The sequence below is a fragment of the Lissotriton helveticus genome, chromosome 9 (assembly GCF_964261635.1).
Source record: "Lissotriton helveticus chromosome 9, aLisHel1.1, whole genome shotgun sequence".
NCBI lineage: Eukaryota > Metazoa > Chordata > Amphibia > Caudata > Salamandridae > Lissotriton > Lissotriton helveticus.
The window spans coordinates 552,098,427-552,118,400 of NC_136070.1; the positions used below are offsets into that span (position 1 = coordinate 552,098,427).

The 19,974-nt window shown below is 42.3% G+C and overlaps 1 protein-coding gene across 1 annotated transcript in view; it reads left to right on the forward strand.

Annotated features, from left to right (window-relative positions):
- The window catches only part of LOC144782831 (solute carrier family 22 member 6-A-like), a 433,852-nt gene that overhangs the window by 338,241 nt on the left and 75,637 nt on the right, over positions 1 to 19,974 (forward strand). Inside the window, exons 7-8 of the mRNA XM_078662104.1 lie at positions 18,315 to 18,529; positions 19,690 to 19,798. Coding sequence (XP_078518230.1) covers positions 18,315 to 18,529; positions 19,690 to 19,798 — 324 coding nt within the window. The remainder of the gene's footprint in view (positions 1 to 18,314; positions 18,530 to 19,689; positions 19,799 to 19,974) is intronic.

The window sequence follows — 19,974 nt, forward strand, 5'->3', positions numbered from 1 at the left end:
AACCTACCAAACCCCAAAATTTCTGAAAACTAGACACCCTGCGGAGTCCATTGAGGTATGGCTTGCGTGGATCCCCAAAGTTTTCCTACCCAGAATCTCCTGCAAACCTCAAATTTACCTGGAAAAAATCACTTTTTCCACATATTTTTGTGTGGGATCACTGTGCCAGCGCAATTGTCCTACTACCTAGCGTTCCCCTTGGTCTCTCAAGTAAAATGATACCTCACCTGTGTGGCTGTCTGTAAGGGGTGTAACGATTGTGAGGCCGAAGGGACCACTAGATGCAACAGAGATATGGCATATGCTTGTTTATTCCTCTCTTTTTTTTCTTCAGGGGTGTCAGACCTAATAAAGGTAACAACACAAAGTTCACCAGACAAAAAAACAATAATGGGACTGTCTCTTCCACAGATCCTTCTCGTCCTTCCTCAGGCACTCTAGGGTCTCGTGGCTCCAGGGACTAGACTGCTTCTCTCTCAGGCCAGGATGCGAGAGGAAAAAGGAAGAAGAAACATGTCTGGGGTTACCACAGGGTTTTTTTGTCCTCTACCGGCAGTGCTACCGTCACCAGATGTCGGAAAGTGAGGGATGGGAAGCGTGAAGGAGACGCCCGCGGTGCAGGATCAAGATATCACACCTGTGCATTAAGTCCCAGTGCCTCCCCATCACCCCCACCAAAATGACCCTCTCAGCGATACTCGCCTTGAGCCACGACCCATGACCACGGCCTTGGCATTGGGACACGGGGCATCCTCTCGCTCCTGTAGGCTGCCGGGCTTGGTAGCTCTGTACAATACGATCTCCTGGTTCTCCACCCTTCTGTCCCTTTCAACCTCGTTCTCCTTTCTCGACTCATCTCTCCCACTCCTCGTCTCTTTCTTCTCACCCTCCGCCTTCGTTCTTTCGCTTCTCTCACCACCACAAACCTCCGTGTCCAAGCCTTTTTGGCCGGACCCTTCTGATGATGTCAGGGAAACCTCCCCCATCCTTTCGGCCACCACTAGACCACTGGGTGTTTCCGGGTTGTATGGTGGGTCAACATCATCCATCAGATGCTTCAGGTATGCCTCATCCTCGTCCTCCTCACACATCTTCCCCCCTCAGGAATGGCCGTTGGGGCCATTCGGAGAACCTATGACGGGACAGAAAACCAGCTCCTATCTGCTTCGCTTCTAGTATGTGAATAGTCTGAAATGAAAAAGGTTGCAAGGCTAGGAACCAGCGAAAGATGTGAGGGTTGGTGTCCTTGTCAATTGCTAGCCATGTGAGAGGAGCATGATTGGTGAGTACAATAAATGGGCATCCCCAAAGGTAATACTGTAATGCCTCTATGGCCCACTTTATTGCCAGACACTCTTTCTCGATCATGGAATAATCAGTCTCCCGGGAAAAGAGTTTTCTGCTGATAAAGAGGAGAGGCTTGAGGTCCTTGTGTGCATCAGGCTGATATAACACGGCACCCAGACCTAGGCCCGAAGCATCGGTTTGCAGGACAATTGTTTTGTGGAAACAAGCGCAGTGTAAAACTGGTGCGGTACAGATGGCGTTTTTCAAGGCGTGAAAGCTTTTCTCGTGTTATGGGTTCCAGGTGGGTATACACGAGGGGTGCTTCTTTGTCAGGAGATCAGAAAGGGGGCTGGCCAGGGAGGAGAAGTTAGGGATGAACCTATGGTAATACCCAATGAACCACAAGAAGGAGCGTATGTCTCTTTTAGAGGTGGGGGTAGGGATGGCACTGATTGCATCCACTTTGTCTATCTGGGGCTTTATGAGGCCTTCCTGTATAGTGTATCACAGGTCCTGGATGGTGTTTGTGATTAACAGGGACTTTTGGGGGTTTATGGTGAGACTTGCTGTTTGAATGGCTGCAAATACCGAGTCTAGATGTATCAGATGCTCCTCCTATGTCATACTGAAGACGACAATGTCATCTAGATATGCAGCAGCGTAATCTTTATGGGGCCTCAGAATCCTATCCATCAAACATTGAAATGTGCCTGGTGCCCCATGTAAACCAAAGGGGGGCATCTTAAAATGTAAAGTCCTGAAGGGGTTACAAATGCAGTTTTTTTCTCTGGCTTGTGGAGTCAATGGGATTTGCCAATATCCCTTTATGAGGTCAAGGGTTGACATGTATCTGGCTTTCCCTAGCCATTCAATCAGCTCATTAATTCTGGTCATGGGATAAGTTTCAAATTTAGTGATTGCGTTACCTTGCCTGAAGTCTATGCAAAAGCATAGGCTACCATCGGGTTTGGGTACAATCACCAAAGGGGAGCAGCAGTTGCTCTGAGAGGGTTTTATTATTTGGGACTGTAGCATGGCAGTCACTTCTCTTTCCACGGCTTCTCTTTGGGCTGCCGGGATACGATAGGGCTTCAATTTCACCACCTTATTGTCTACGGACACTACATCATGTTGTACCACGGAGGTCAATCCTGGGGTGGTGGAAAACAGACCAGGAAAGGTGTCCAATAAAACCAATAATTGAGTTTTTTGTGAGGTAGACATGATGTCCCTGGTTTGTACTGCCTCTGCTTTGGGTTCCTCATCGGTCAACAGGGGGATTTATATGTGTTTATCAGTACTCACAAAGTGTACAGACACGCCTTTCTTTCTAGGTGTAAGGGGTTCCTCCCATTTTTTAAGACGGTTAACATGATAGATCTATTTGCCTCCAGCATGAAGGGGCAATAAGACGGTATATGTAAACGGGGTTCCCTTCTTTTCTATGGTGAAGGGACCTTGCCATTTTGTTAGTAGTTTGTTCTTGGTGGACGGTAGCAACAGGAGTACCTTGTCCCTGGGACTAAACTCCCTTAAGTGGCTACTTCGGTCATACAATCTCTTTTGTCTCCCCTGGGCTTCCTCTATATGGTTGTGTACTAGACCCCATTCTTGTGTTAACATGTTCTTGAGGTCAGCTGCATATCGCAGAAAGGGTTTCCCTTCCTCCTCCTCCGCCTCCCATTGTGCTACGGCCATATCCAGTAGTGATCTGGGTTTTCCTCCGAATAACAATTCGAAAGGAGAGAAGCTTGTAGACCCCTGTTCGTGTGACCGTATGGCAAAGTCTTTGGTCCCAATCCCTCCCCGACTCCGAGATGACCTTGCGAAGCATACCTTTGATGGTACTATTGTAACGCTCCATGAGGCCATCTGTTTGGGGGTGGTACACTGAGGTACGTATCTGGTCAATGCCCAGTATTGCACAGATCTGTGCCATAAGGCGAGGCATGAAGGGGGTCCTTTGATCCGTTAGGATTTCGGACGGGAACCTCAGCTTTGAAAAAAAGGATGTCATGGCCTGGGCTACAGTTGGAGTGGTCATACTAGACAAAGGGAATGCCTCAGGGTAACGGCTAGCGTAGTCTACTATGACCAGGATGTCCATAGGCAGAGGGAGGTCAAGGTCCCACCAGATCCATACCCAGCTGTTTTAAATGGGACAACGATTATGGGTAAGGAGTGAAGGGGGCTTTCTTTACACCACCTGGGTTCACATATTGGCACCTCACACAGGCAGCACAGTGTTTCACCATGTCTCTATAGACACCCGGCCAGTAGAACTTTTCCAACAGGTAGTTCAAGGTGTTTTTTTTTCTATAATGCCCTCCTCCTGTCTGATTTTGTGCTAAACGTGTTCAGTGAAGGGAGCGGGAACTACCAACTGTATGTTATTGTGTGTGTCCCCTTTCACAGCCCTGTATAATAAAAACATCAACTGCACCACTCAGAGCATCCATCAACGCCGCAGCAAGACTCATAACTGGATCTAAACGTACCTCCCACATCTCCCCGCACCTTCAATCCTTGAACTTGCTACCCCTGGAGGCGAGAATCCAGCTGAAAATTGCCTGCATGACACACAGAGCCATGCATCACAAGTCACCCAGCTATTTGGCACAGAAATTGACGATCTCGGGTGGTCCCAGATCCTCAAGAAGTGCGGCAAAACTACTACTAAAACCACAAAAATTCCATACGAAAAAAACGTATAACAGATCCTTCTCTGGGATGGCACCCAGAATTTGGAATGCCCTACCCCCAGAAATCAGACTCAACCCATCCACTACCTTTTTTAAAAAGGAAGTTAAAGCCATCCTCATGGCCAAGTTCACATGATGCTACTGAACCTACTGAAGTCCTGTGACGATACGCACATGTGCCCCCACCCTCAAGACACTTTCTTTCCTTTGATGTTACACCTAACTATGCTGTTTTTACTATTTGCCTTGTACATATGTTTCTGATCTGCTTTGGTTTTCTGTTTAAGTAACATTTACTGTATGTACAGCGCTCTAATATCTGCTAGGATCTTGTTCGCGCTTTATAAAACTCTCAAATAATAATAATAATAATAATAATAATACCCTCCTTTTTATATAGAAATATGGTCCTACCTGCTTGGGCTCCTGTTCTTGAACATGCTCCCAAGCATGTGTAAGAGTGTTGTCCTCCCTATGGGCCGTATGAAAGCTGATCGGGCCGTCCCATCTGTGTCTGCGAGGGAGAGAGGAGAAGCAGGTTGGGGTTAGTGCATACAGTTAAAGTTCCTCTTTTCCCTTTGTCTCTCTTGTTTAGTTTTCTTGTCCCTCACCCTAGTGTTCTCTATGTCACTTCCAATGAATGGTGCCTCTCATAGCCAGGCTAGGGGTACCCTTTGTTGTGTCTAGATATTGTTCGAATTTTGGGTGGTCTGTTCCAATAATGACAGCTTCTGGCAGGGAGGGTATAACTCCCACCTTCCGTAAGTGGGGGTCGTTTTCTACATCTAACAGAACCTCTGCCACTGGATAGGTTTTGGTTTCCCCATGTACACAGGTGACGCACACTTGTTCTTTGTCTCTCATCTGTGGCCAGGAAAGCAAAGCATGATCCACCACCGTGACATGACCGGTGTATAACAGATCCTGCTGTTTTTTTCCCTTCAGGCGGACCTCCTTCCTATACTGATGGGGCCCCTTCCCTGTTACATATATTTGTCCTCTAGAGTACCCTATCTCCATGAGTTCGACTGTCGGGGTTCGATGGGGGGGCATTGTCTGGCAAAATGCCCCACTCCACACAGTTGTAGCATTGGGGGCCTTGTCCGCTTGGAATGGGGGGAGGTGTTTTTGAGAGACATACAGGGAGCAATTAGGAGTTTGCGTACGGGTCGAGTAGTGCTTCTTGGGGAGGTGTAAAGGTATGCCAGCCTTTAAATCTGGGGACCTATGGAAGGCGCAAGCAAGCTCTACCGCCGTGGTGGAAGTAAGGTTGGGGTGCTATTTTACCCACAAATGGGTTTTTGAGGGTAATGCGTCCAGGAACTGCTCCAAGTAGACTTTCTCTCTGACTTCTCCACACTGGATATATGGGGTGTCAGCCACCTGTTACCCAGATCCTGGATCCGGTAATAGAGGGCGAGTGAGTTATCTCCCAAAGTCCATTTGTACTTTCTGAAATTGTTTCTATTATAGTCTTGGTCGCAACCCAGGTGCTCTAGAATGGCCTTTTTTACCTTGTCATATGCTGTGGTACCAGCTGGGTTGGCAGCCTGGTAGGCAGTCTGAAGTTCTCCAGACAGGAGAGGGGCTATATAATGCCCCCCCTTCCTTGGGGCCAGGCTGCGGTGGTTGCCACTCTTTCAAAATGTATTAAAAAATTGTGTGGATTGTCTCCGTCTTGATATTTTTGCAACACTGATCCCGGGACATTAGGTCGGACCCTGGTACTCACGATGGTGTTGATGAGCCGAAGGATGGCCGTATCCTGTACCTGCTGGCTGTTGGTGAGCAGGTTAGCCGGTTCCTTCAATGCTTCCTGCAGGGCTTCCCAGTCCCGTTGAGCGGTTTGTGCTTTTTGCTCTAGCACCAGCTGCAGGTGCAACTGCCCTTCGGCTAGCTTGGCTACTACGCTCTCTACAGGCACGGGTTGTGTCATGGTTCGGCAGAAGGGCTGTTATCCCACTTCTGAAACCACTTTGTAAGGGGTATAATGGTTGTGAGGCCGAAGGGACCACTAGTTGCAACAGAGATATGGTATATGCTTGTTTATTCCTTTCTTTCTTTTGGTCTTCAGGGGTGTCAGACCTAATAACGGTAACAACACAAAGTTCTACAGACATAAAAAACAATATTGGGACTGTCTCTTCCACGGATCCTTCGGTCCTTCCTCAGGAACTCTCAGGTCTTGTGGTTCCAGGGACTACACCGCTTCTCTCTCAGGCCAGGATGCGGGAGGAAAAAGGAAAAACAAACATGTCTGGGGTTACCACAGGGTGCTACGTGTGCGGTCAATGTTATTTATTTATTTTGAAGGTTTTATATAGCGCGAACTAGACTCTTACAAGTATCAGAGGGCTTTACAAGACAAATGTAAGAAAGAAACCAAAATGTAGCAAAACAAGAGATAGGTGCAACCATTGTACAAAGGTTAAGCATGTAAAGTCAGTTATCTTGAATGAAAAATGTCAGTTAATTGAGGACAAATACATAGAGGTATTAAATTTGGACAGACTCTTGCACAAGTTCACATCCGCTGTACTTGCACTTATATGTACCTAAATATATACACTACATAATGTGCAATACTGACTAAAAGTTAATGAAAATGCTTTTAAGTTCGTAGCTGCTGTTAAGATACACCAGATATATTTTGCAAGAACTAAGCTGATAAGATTGTCCTCTGTAATGTACTGATGGCCTGATAAAATGTAGACATTTTACCAAATGTACCTGTTATAGAAGCGACATTGTGTATGTATGCAAATTCCTACAAAAAATGCATAAATCCAATAAGAGATTAAATAAATAAATACAAATATTATTTTTATCGAAATACCAAATTCTATTATAAAAATATTAACAACCAACAAATACAATATTATTTACAAATAAAATTATAACACAATCAACACATACAATAATAAATTATAACTTTTAAAAAAGTTACTCTTTTAAATGTTTTTATTACTTACTTAACTTTCTACCCTATACATCTACAAGCTACACACCACACATCCAAAATGTATATTTAATTTTATAATATTTATACATTTTACATAATGAAAAATCTAGTAGAATATTAATACTAATTACCTACTAATAAAACAAATAGATTTAATTACCTTTCCACTGTTTATCCATTCAAAATAAATAACCCACACCTAGTATATACATTTAAAACAACATGAAGCAAATAATTTACATCATTAACAATAAACTAAACAATTAATATTACTATTTAACTAAGAATACGTCAATTACATTTAATTAACTTCCCACCCTTTACCCCTACAACTACTACTCACACATATAATCTAAAAAATATTTTAATGACATTTTTACATAATTAATGATAATTTAAACAATTATTAAAGATTAAAAGTATTTTTTAATGATTGTAATGTCCTACACATCCTTTACCCATACAAAAACCACAAACACCCCCAAAAATGTATTACACAATTTATATAATTAATTATCAATTAAATAATTATTTATAATAATAAATAATTTGTTAATAATTATAATTAATTTACTTCCCACCTTATACTTATACAAAACCCATACATTAAATTTAACTTAAAATTATTTATTTATACAATTAACATAAATAATTATCAATTAAATAATTCTAAATAATTAAAATGTATTGTCAATAAATTATAAATAATAATTTCCTACCTACACCCCTACAAAACACAGATCCCACACCTCGAACTTAAAATAAACACATTATTGGACTATTTACATAAATATTTATCATTCAAATAAGTAATATTAATTAAACTTTAATTATAAATTAGTAATAATTAATTTAGTTCCCACCTTCTACATCTACAAAACCCACAACTTGCACCTAAAACTTTAAAACTAAAAATATTATTTATATAATTTACATAAATAATTACCAGTTGAAGAATTTATATTAATTTAAATATAGTTGTAAATGAATTATAATTCATTTAGGGCCAGATGTAGGTAAATCATATTTACCGACTCTTAAATACCGAATTTTACCGATTCGGTATTTAAGAGTCGGTAAATATGAAGTACCGAGATGTAGGTAAATCCAGATGTGGATTTACCGATTCTTTAAAAGTCGGTATTTACCGATTCGGTAAATACCGACCGGTAATGCTCCATTCATTCCTATGGGCTTTGAAGCCCATAGGAATGAATGGGGCATTACCGGTCGGTATTTACCGATCGGTAAATACCGATTTTTGGCAAGGGTGCAGGGGGTGTCACTTTGACACCCTCTAGCACCCCCAAAAAAGGTTCGGGGGCCATATGGCAGGCATACCTGCCCTAAGGGCAGGTCTGCCTGTCATATGGCACAGGTGTGCATGCACACATGTGCATGCACACCTGAATCGGTATTTCACCATCAAATTGAATTTGATGGTAAAATACCGATTTCTTAGGCCTTGTGGGACTCATAAGAGTCCCACCTACATATCGATTTTACAGATTCTGTAAATATACCGGTCGGTAAATTTACCGACCGGTATATTTACAGATTCGGTAAAATTACCGATCGGTAAATTTACCGAACGGTAAATTTACCGATTCTGCCCCCTACATCTCAAATTCCTTTTACCGGTCGGTAACGGCCGAATTCGGCCGTTACCGACCGGTAAAACCCTACCTACATCTGGCCCATATTTCCCTTCCTATACCCCTACAAATCCACAACACATGCCTCAAACTTAACTTTAAAACAATATTAATTTTACAATTAACACAAATAATTGTCAATTAAATAATTAATATCAATAAAAAAATGGCATTAATTATTTTTAATTAATTTACTTTCCACCCTATTCCAGTAGCGGTCGGCAGTAGGAGTTACTGCAGGGCGGTGACGTGGGCAGGGGGAGGGGCAGGGAGGGGGGTAGTAATGTATGGATTACGGAGTTTTACAGGTAAGTAAACATTTAAATAAATAAAACGAATTTCGTTGCTCACACTGCATCACCAAATGTGAAGCAGTGTGCGCAACGAAATTTGTTTTATTTATTTAAATGTTTACTTCCCTGTAAAACTCCGTAATCCATACATTACTACCCCCCACCCTGCCCTTCCCCCTGCCCACGACACCGCCCTGCAGTAACTCCTACTGCCGACCGCTACTGCCCTATTCCCCTATAAACCCCATAACCCGGTACGGTACTAAAAATATAAAATAAACTATGTTAAATTTAAAAACTACTATTAACTTACAAACTATATTAAAAAACGAACAATATTTAAACAAACATTTTAAAACATATACAATGAACATATATATTAGACTACACAAAAATAATAATTGATATTAACAACAATATTTTTAACATCGATATTACTAGAAAGGATATTATTGTCCACGAGATTCTTGCTTGTGATATTTCTGTGTTGCAATATTTTCAACTCGATAATTGTGTCAGTCGATATTAATGACTCGCTATTTTGTCTGAACACCCCACTATCCATGTCCCCACTGCCTTCCTTTGTACATACTTTCGACCCATGCGCCTTCAAGCCTGGGCAATGTGCCTGAGGTGGCAGAATCTCTCCAATCTAATGCCAAATGCCTTTTCTTGGTCAGGTGTCAGGTTGTCTGTTGGAGAGGAAGAACATATGTTTTAGACAAAGCTGAAGTTGTATATGTTGTCATCAATAATATGCTTAAGTTATAAATAACATCATTTGTGACATATGCAGTCAAAAACAAACATTTATGGATCGATTCAGGACCAACTGTCATAAAAAACATATACTTCACCTAAAGTAACAATGCAAAAGTACTCAGGTCTTGCCCTTGTAGTTATATGAAATGGCAGTGTCTGCCCAAACAAAAGTATACCCCTAGTAATAGTAAGACTGATTAGGAACAACGACGTTGAGTACATATGGAATGGTACACATGGTCCATCTAGGTACTCCCTGATCCTTTGCATGCAGCATGAAAGTGGGAGTGTTCTATGGCCATCAAGCTATGTGAAATGAGTAATGTGGAGCAAATATAGGTATTGTGCCTCAGCCCTGCTCAACTGTTCTGGAAAATACACAAGGCCACACACATTGCAGCATAGAATGACTCTGTGGCAGGAATTTGAAATGTAGATAAAGGGTGGTAGATACCTCCAAATCAACAGACGTGTTGGACACTTCTCTAATTTTGACTCATAAACTACTAGGGGGCCGATTTACATAGATCTCATAATAAAATACAGGCAATGTCATGTGGTGATTTACATATCCTAGTTTCGGTCCATACGTCAGGATGGACTATTACCTTGATGCATACAAACTCATACCTCATCCATGTGATATGTGTGTCTGTATGCTGTAGATTTCATATGTATGAATACCTTGTGCTGATTCTTGCAAGTAATTCACAAAAATATTTCAAAGTTGACAGTTTTGTTTGTGGACACAGCGTGGGTAAAGCCACCAGTAGGTGGACTGTGAAATTGGCTGTATGTTGACAACAAAGGGCATATATTGCTATTTTTCTTCACAAAGCACTCCAAAGGTATGATCATGTGTCCATCATAGTACATTGGGTATATGAGGGCATGAGTCAGGCATTTAATTGCATTGGCATGTATGGACTTGTGACATGTGCCACATCAACTCATACCTATTCTATCTGCACTGAGGTAGGAATACTTGCACCCTGTGTGGACCTGCCATAAAAATGTGCGCATACATTGCCATGTGGACAACTACAATAGCAATATGCATTAGACAGTCAGATTGAAGTTTATCCACCAAAATCCATGTTCACATTGAGTTTCTTGACAACATCATTTTCTTTAACCCACCATGGTATTTTGCTAATTGCCCCTCTGTCACCCCATCTCACATGCCACTGATATGCAGAATTCTGAGGGATGCTCAGGTACCCATGATGCTGGGTGACATTTGCCATATCTCATGATAAATATGGGCTTGGGGGTGAACCCAGGTAAGGTTTTGATATAGACAATGGACTTACATACTTACAGCAACAAATGGGGAGATGTATTTTGCTGACTGATTTTGGTCTAATGAAGGCGATATTATGCCACCTCACAAATACCTATGCTGCATCTATACTAGGAAGGAATCATGTTTCGGTATGCCAAGCCCACTCACATGATCACACAAGTTCATTGGAGTGCAAACTTTGGCTAGACACCAAGCTCCTGGTACATGTATGGATCTCAAAATATTTTGCTGTTTGAATGGCATTAATGTCTGAACATGCATTCATTCATTCAGACTGTAGCAATTGCGTTAGCGATGAGGAACATATTGTGCAGGTATGGGCATTGTATGTTGTGGACACACAATAGTAGGACAACTAAATTAGAAAAGAAGTTCAGAGTGCAGAGTTTTTCATACCGATTTGTTGTTGACTATAGGTAGTATTGTCTAGGATAGGTGTTACACCCCAACCACTTCTATGTCCTGCTCAAATGTGGTCTTGGGAAAACATACTGTGTCTGGTGAATCAATGCAAATCCTATGCAACTTTTCTGTCATATAACATGGGCAAAACATTGTCACTTTCTGTCCATAGTATGGATGGGAGTCTTTTGAACTAATGACCACCTGTTGGTCTTGGGCTGGTGATGATGCATGTGCCATAAACATCCATACCATAGCTAGCCAAGCATTGCCACAGCAGATTCAGAGCCATCCATCATGTGGGCCAGCATACATGTGCCATAAATGCACATTAACAATTGCCCCTATCTATTGCACTTGCACCGTTGTACCACTTCTGTTGTGATTCTACATATAAGGTATTGTTTGTTTCAGGTGACTGATGATACCCCTTACACATCTCAATACAACCAATTTCAGAGATCACACACAATCCTTACAGAGCACAGAAAGCATTCAGGTGACAATCACTGGTAGCATTGGAATCCCTGAAGGTTTCCAGCTTGCTACGGGTATATGATTCTGGCCCGAAGTTGGCAGGGTAGCCCAGACGTGGGTCCCTTGCTCACTTTGCCACTGGATTCAAGCTAGTCTGGCTGCTGAGGAGTGTTGCCCCAAAACCGGTCCCAGGATGCTTTTTTCTGGTCCAGGGAAGAACTGGCTTGGCAGTTTGGGTGGACTGTTCCCATGAGGCACAGGGTCAAGATGATTTGCATATAGCTGGGTCTGAACTGGGGTGGCAAAGGGAGGTAAAGAACGATGATGGATTCAACCCAGATCTGTGACTGAGGATAAGTGTCTGAAAAGTCTCAGCGCTCCATCCATCATCTCCTTGTGTTTGCTTAGTTCGCCGTAAGTTGGCAGGGTATGCCCATACGTGGGTCCCTTGCTCACTTTACCACCGGATTCAAGCAGGTCTGGCTGATGAGGGGTGTTACCATGAAAACAGTCCCAGGATGCTTGTTTCTAGTCCAGGGAAGACCTGGCTTGGCAGTACAGGCTGGACTGTTCCCATAAGGCACACGGTCAAGACTGATTTGCATATAGCTGGGTCTGAACTGGGGTGGCGAAGAGATCTGAAGAACGAAGATGGATTCAACCCAGATCTGTGGCTGGGGGTAAGTGCGTTTCAGCGCTCTGTCCATCATCTCCTTGTGTTTGCTTTGTTCGGCCACCTAAAGGACAAGAACATGGTACATTGTTCTGTGCATGTTGAACATGTACACAGTGTACAAATGGAGACAGTCCTTTGATTTCACAAATGTCTGGTATTGTTAGCACGTTGGATATGTAGCATATGGCAAAGTTGACATGGCCTAATGATGTACAAATGTATGCCATGTTTCAGTGTTGTCAGATAATTTGGGGCAAAAGACATATCAGATTCACAGAGTACAGACAAATTACCAAACCAGCCTACTTTGCAACCTGGTGCAAGGGAGCCTAGCTTTGATGGCTAGGTGAACAGACCAATTTGACTGGCCACTCTGCAAGGTATGATTTTAGCTGGTGCCTTTTCAAGTCATGTGTTCAGAACAATGCTACACACATCAGACAGTATTCATGCTTCTCTGTCTTATTCACGTAGCTCCTTTCATGTTACTAGTGCACAGTGAAAAAAACCTTGATCATTCAAGCCCTATACATGCTCATTAAGGAGTTGTGACCATATAAAAACCAAACATGTATATTCAATATTTTGAGAGAGAACCAAACACCCTGTCCAACCGGAGGTGTGATGAAATGTGAGTGTGCTCCCCTTCAACATACATGGTGGGTGGCCCCAATAGTTTGGAGCGTGTGATGAGCTAGCAGGCTAGGTGACTAAACAGTGATGAATGGGTCCCACAGCACATCTGAGCCTCCCATGCACCGCATTGCCTGTTTGTGCAATTGTAATACCACTGTAAACAGACCCCTATGCTATGTGTGTTTATTTAATGAAGTTAGCCTGTATCATGGCATACTACCCCAAATACATTCTGGCCCTTCCAGTTGAAAAAGCAGTTACAGATGTTCGCTGCAGCCTCACAGCTACAAGCGTATGGAATATAGGGACTTACCAGTAAGCCCACCAACTACAATTCCAAAATGATGTATAAGGTCTGCCTCCCGGCTAACCATATCTGTCCATCGGTATTTCAGTTGGTAGACAGTACACTGGACGTTAAATACATGGCCCATGTTTTACTGAACCTTCTGCCACCACTACCTCTCTCTCTTGGGTAGGGAAAGCTTTGCTCACCCTACTCCCACTACCAATCATGTTGGGTGACATAGTGGACCACCAGCCACAGCAGACCACCAAACTCGTCCTTAGATAGATTCTTCACTCTGCCTCTCCCCACCATCTCTGTACCCAAACTACCCACCCTTAAGTACAACACAACTGAAACAAGCCCTCCCCCTGCGCCTAAAACTACACAGTCCTAAATAGATGTACACCCAATACAAAATTCAAATACAGGACACAAATGACAATTTTTAAACACAAGAGGGACAGCAGAAACATCAGCAAGACCAACAAACACTATCTATCAACTGAGCACATACCAAACACCTCCACTGGTCAGTCCAAACATAAAGACTGTAAGTGAAAGGGAAAGAAACTTCATACTTCCTGGTTTGCAGTGTGGCTGAGCCATTGCATCATTCCCTTGGTGGATGCCTTATATTTTCTACTATGCTTGATTTTAGACAAATCGGTAGAAAAATAGGCAATTTGTGATATACACACAACACATGCCTATGCACAATGCATTGTTTTTGACACATAGACATTGATGCGTGGCTTCTGACTGATGCTCCAGGTGCAATCCGTCACGCAATAGGCCAATGCAAGTGTTTTTATTAATGCAACTAGCCTATTGTGTGTTGAACAGTTTATTGATTTATGCGATGCAGATAAAAGCTCCCAGGGCTCACTTTTGTTCCTCAAATTATCTTTGCTGGCATACTTGACGACTTGGGATGTGTTGCATGTGTATGTGTATGTAATTTATGACTCATTGCTTTCATGGTGCGGATTCTAAGACAGCCAATATATTTCTGTGAAATACAGAGACATCTTGTGAGTTAGTGATACCTTTACATTAATAATATGTGTTATATTTGCCTTAGCGTATGTAGCTGTGAAGTAGGCCTTTTAATTTCACAGGTATTGCACTCCTATGCAAATGATATCCACATTGCCATACATGATTATGGACAAACTTGAAGATCATACTATCTGCCTGCATTGTCTACAGTGTATGTGGCACCCTGCTCACAGATTGACTGTCCAAATATGAAAGGTATGTTGCTAGGCCAAAAGTTCACCTGTTCATATGTGCAAGATATCATTTAGCAGACTAATATACCCAACGACCATATCATGCAATGGTATACATACTTCAGCTGTCTGGGCTTGATGTCTGGCACTATATATATGGCACATGCACATTACACCTGTAGAGAAGTGAAAAAAAGCATTAGCCTATATTTTGATAATTACAGGGACTGCTTGAGTAGGCCAAAGTGTGATAACTTCCAAGTAGCAATATATGTTGACCATTTCCATGCATCACATTATTCAGCAACCGATAGGGCATACATGAACTTACAACATGTGTAGGCATTCACAACAGATGGCGATATGTGCATTTATTGACAGATCACGCCACTCTGACCTGGGATGCTTCAGTGCATATGACCTTGACAGGAGTGATATCTCATGTGCTTACATCCTTGAAATCTATGTGCCTTTTAGAGTTCATCTGTGTCCTGTTTTAATTAGCACACCTAGATAGAGCTGTAAGAGTGGCAGCATTATTTCAGAGTAGGACACTCCAACACTGTCACATCCATTCCTGCATGTAACAGTTGCATCCTTGACTAGTGGGTCAAGTGTGCCTACATTGGGCCTAGTACATCAATCCAGCACAGGTAAGGACTCCACATTAATATGTGTTATATGAGAGACCACACTGATTTTGCTATGTGCTTGCAAATGTTATGTAGCATATTGAGGCTAACTGGGTTGCAATGTGTGCCCATGCATAGGACAATAAGGTCAATATACTGACCTCCATGAGTGTAAGGCACTGAAAAATGTCATGAAGTACCACGTACACACTGACTAATTGAACACGGATACATTTACACTCCCTTTAGATTGTGGTAGGATGTCTGGCAGTCCATACACTCTAGTTGCACACCTACTCACAACATGTGCACACTGTTCGACTTTGCTACCTTTATTTGGTGTGAGTCTTCCCAACGCACATGCATTTGGCATGTTGTTGATATACACAGACATTGTGGTTCACATGTTGTTGTCATGTGGTGAGTGTTACACCTAGATATATACATTTAGGATGGGCTAGAATTCTATTAGGTGATTTGTGAGTGTTTTGATGTTTACAGTGACAGTGAAATTGAATTGCTTGCACAAATGAAGTGTTCAATCATGTATTTACATTTTGAAACTACCTTTTGAAAGAAAAGTTTTAATATGGCCATCTGCAACCTCATCTAGAGCTTCCTGGTCCTCATGGCACTGGTCCCATGGGACATGTGTCCACACAAAGATGTTGTGTAGTATAGCACACACCAGGATAATTTTACATACCAGGGGGGGAAGGATAGCAATTGCCCCTCATACATGTCCAAGCAGCAATAACAAGACTTCAGTACCCAGAAAGTCTGCTCCACAACACCCTTGGTCTTGCACAGTGCCTTGTTGTAGGCACTCTCTTGCTCAGTCTGTGGATGTGCAAATGGGACCCATGGCTACAGACCATATTATTGGTCAGCTGAAAAGACACAGAATAAAAAGGCAATCAATGATCATGGGGATTGAACAACCCACATTCAAGGAGATGATTGTTATGTGTTATGAATAGCTATTACACAGTCTTGCAATTCAGCTTTTTTCTAATGTTGCATTGCCCAGGTTCTTCCCAATATTGATAGGCACACAGTAGCTTAGCATGTATTGACATGTGTTACTTGCAAGTTTGCATTGCACATGTGTCATGATATCTGGTGCAAGTATGTGGCTTACCCCTCCTGCATATTCACCGTGTCAGGTAGCACACACAAAGATGTATATTTTTTTCATTAATTATTCACGGTTATTAGGTCTGTCATGTACTTCAGATGTACTTACCAATTTGTAAGGCATTCCCATGACTCCCATTCTGGAAGCGCTAGTGGATGATGGGTTGCCTGAAGATGTAGGCATCATGAGCACTCCAAGGGTACTTGGCCAGAACATTGGTGAACATCCCTTGATGGGCTGAACATTGATCGAGTAATTGTGCTTTCAGTTCCTGTACAGATGGGATGTTTCCGCAGGGGGAGCCAGTTGCACATGTGTGCAGTCCACGGCACCCAGCATATATGGGAAGTCAGTGAAGGCTTTGAAACCTTGCTTGGTCTCCAGTTGCAGTTGTTATGTTTTGGGAATGAGGATGTGTTAGGTGGATGATGGCATCCAGGACAGAGGGTAGGAAGACTGAGAAAGCTGGCTGGGAAATTCCTACCACTCTGTCTGTTGTAACCTAGAATGTACCAGATGCCAGCATGTTGAGAACAGCTATGAGCTTGACCTGCAGTGGGATGTTGGTGGACCTGGAAGTTGGTGGCTTTAGCCTTGGTGTTATCTGGTGTAGTAGTGAGCCGGTATTAGGTGATGACCTCATCCTCCAGGAGATTAATGATGGAAGTCTGCTGTCAATAAAGGCACTCCTTTCTCCTACACTGCCTACGTGATTGTTAGGGGGTGGGGGTGGTGGGGGTTGAGTGGAATATTGGTGTACTTACAACTCTCTGCTGTAGAATGAGCATCCTCCATGGTGTAGTTGAGCTTGCAAACTGTTTTGAGTGCCTTGTCTTTATATACAACACCCAATGTATCATTTCCTACACATGGTTTACCGGAGCGCATCAGTTGCATTCCTGCCTAAGTACACAGCTTGCTGACAATGCGTCACTTTTGGAAAAACGCATAAATATCACAGTGTCAGTTTTATGGGGTATTCTAGCATGAACACCTACCTTGCATATATTAATTTCTGTGTGCCGCAGCTGATTCTTCTGCAGGTATATACCGAGGCAGGCCTACAAAAATGGATGCATTTTCCCACATGTGTCTGCTTGTAAATTTGGAGTACAGCCTGAGCTGCTGGCGTGTCAAACATTTTGACAATACAGCGGCACAAGCCGCTTGTAAATGAGGGCCTCGGATTTTAAAACAAGCCACAGCAACACCTCAACCAACTAGAATACAGTCTGTAATACCTCCTGCTCAAGAATTTAGATGTGGTTTCCTAATTTACAAGTCAATTCCTTATTCCAAAAATCCTATTGTTTTTAAACATTTAAGCACGCTGTCTATTTTATCTCCATTCTATCTCATGTTTCATCAGCTCACCATATTATTCTCTGTCTTTAAGCTTATCAAAATTACACACATAAGAAATGACACCTACCTGACTGAATATGTATCTACTTGTGAATTACAAAAGAAGGAATCCAAAGCAGTGTTCTGGGCATCAGCACCAAACCTGATTAGTTCTGCATGTTGTGAAATCTGCTTGTATTTTTGGGTTTTGCTGCTGTGAGTGGGCAGCAAATGAGAAGCTGTTATTCTCTGTGACTTTACATAAAATGTAAGAATAGAAATAAATTCACATTTTGACAAATTTGCTCTGCTCTTCTTTGTTTTTGGAATTAGTATTCATCGTGTCTATGGTAGTTGATGAATAAGCCTAGTAGAGGTATACTTGCCATGTGACTGTCTCTGCTCCTCTCGCACTGGTCTTTCAGAGTTTTCAGCCTGTTGGGGAATCTCTCTATTACTCTTGATTAGAACGTAATAGAGATAGGCCACAATTACAAATTGGCATATTTTACCCCCTTCAGGTTCTCTACAAGCTTCTCCTACTACGCCTTAGCCATGGACTTGCAGAACTTTGGTGTCAGCATCTACCTCATACAGGTCATCTTTGGACTAGTCGATATTCCCGCCAAGTGTATCTGTCTCCTGGCTATGAATTACCTAGGTCGCAAAGGGACTCAGGCTGGATCCCTCATCTTAGCTGGAATTGCCATCCTGACCAACATCTTTGTGCCTTCAGGTGAGACAAATCAACTGTATTTGTACAAACAGCTACAGTAAAGAGTGGAGAAAGGTATGATTCTGCTACATGCTTCTCTCCCAAGAAGAAGGCATACTTAAAAATAATTGATTTGGATCTCTTTTTAACTAAACTGCATGAAGTGAGCCCTCTTAAGAGGCAAATGTTGTGATCTACAAGAGAAGTTAGCATAAGATACTATATTGATTCAGAATCAATAGTTTAGTAAAATAATTGTTTACTAGAGATAACCTGGTGTACAAGCCGGGAATGCTTGTTTCCACACAATATTGCATGCCCTTTCTTCTTGATCTTAACACAGAGAAAAATACTGTTGCAGTTCACTGGGTTAACTGAGGGTGAAGGTAGATATCAGATCCGTAGAAGATACCTGCAGCAGGATGGGTGATGGAGGTGGCTATTAAGGCCCTCAATATGATATATATATGCAATCACAAGGGAAAATTGTGCGCTTGCTGATTACCCTTAGCGTGGTGTGTTGCAAGTAGTGTGTCTTCAATTTGCACTCAATTATGAGTTGAAGGTCTGAGAATACGGAATAACACACAAGCTCGTATGTTTACCCTTGTTCTGAGATATGAGACTATGCACTGTTTATCCTCTTGGTTTGCAGCGACTCTTACACATTACCAGCACTTAATTTGAGTGAGGTCCACCAACACTACTTTTTGTGGAATCAGAACTTATTTTCCCTCTCATTAGACCTTGACCTGGAAAAGGATAGTGAAAGAAAGAAAAGGTGTCAAGAAAGAGGAAGTGAATAATAGAACAGACTTGACAAAAATGTAAAGCATGCTTGAAAACAGAAGCTTCAGTAGGTAGGTAAAGGAGCAGGGAGCCAAGGGTGATGGATGAAAGAGGCATGAGGTACACTCAAGACTAAACAGCTTTGGTATTCAGCAATTTGAACATTTGACAAGCTGACCACAGGCTTCCAAGAATATGTTTGGGCACTGACACATTATTTTGCAAATTAAAGACTGCATGGTGAATTCAGATAGACAAATACCAATGATGGAGTTTTCACCCAAAACAGGATTAACATTAAGATTATAGTCTTGGTCTGAATTGAGTCTTTTTTACTGTTCTGCATATCCCTAGGTCCCAATCATAAGTCCAGCAATACTCCTTTTTTCCAGAACTACAGGTCCTGCGCACTTCCCTGGCTGTATTGGGTAAGGGCTGCCTCGCATCTTCTTTCCTCTGTGCCTCCCTGTATACTGGAGAGCTTTACCCCACCGTGATAAGGTAGGTGTGAGCTAAATTAGCCATTACCTTGTTGCCTTTTGCAGTTTATTATTGACACTAAGCTATGATTAAGCATGCTGGTCTGGCATTCCAGCGATCCCTTAAAATCTCCAACGTTCTAAAACGCTTTAGACAGGGGAAACGTACAAACTGATTGCCTACATTAAAAAAATATT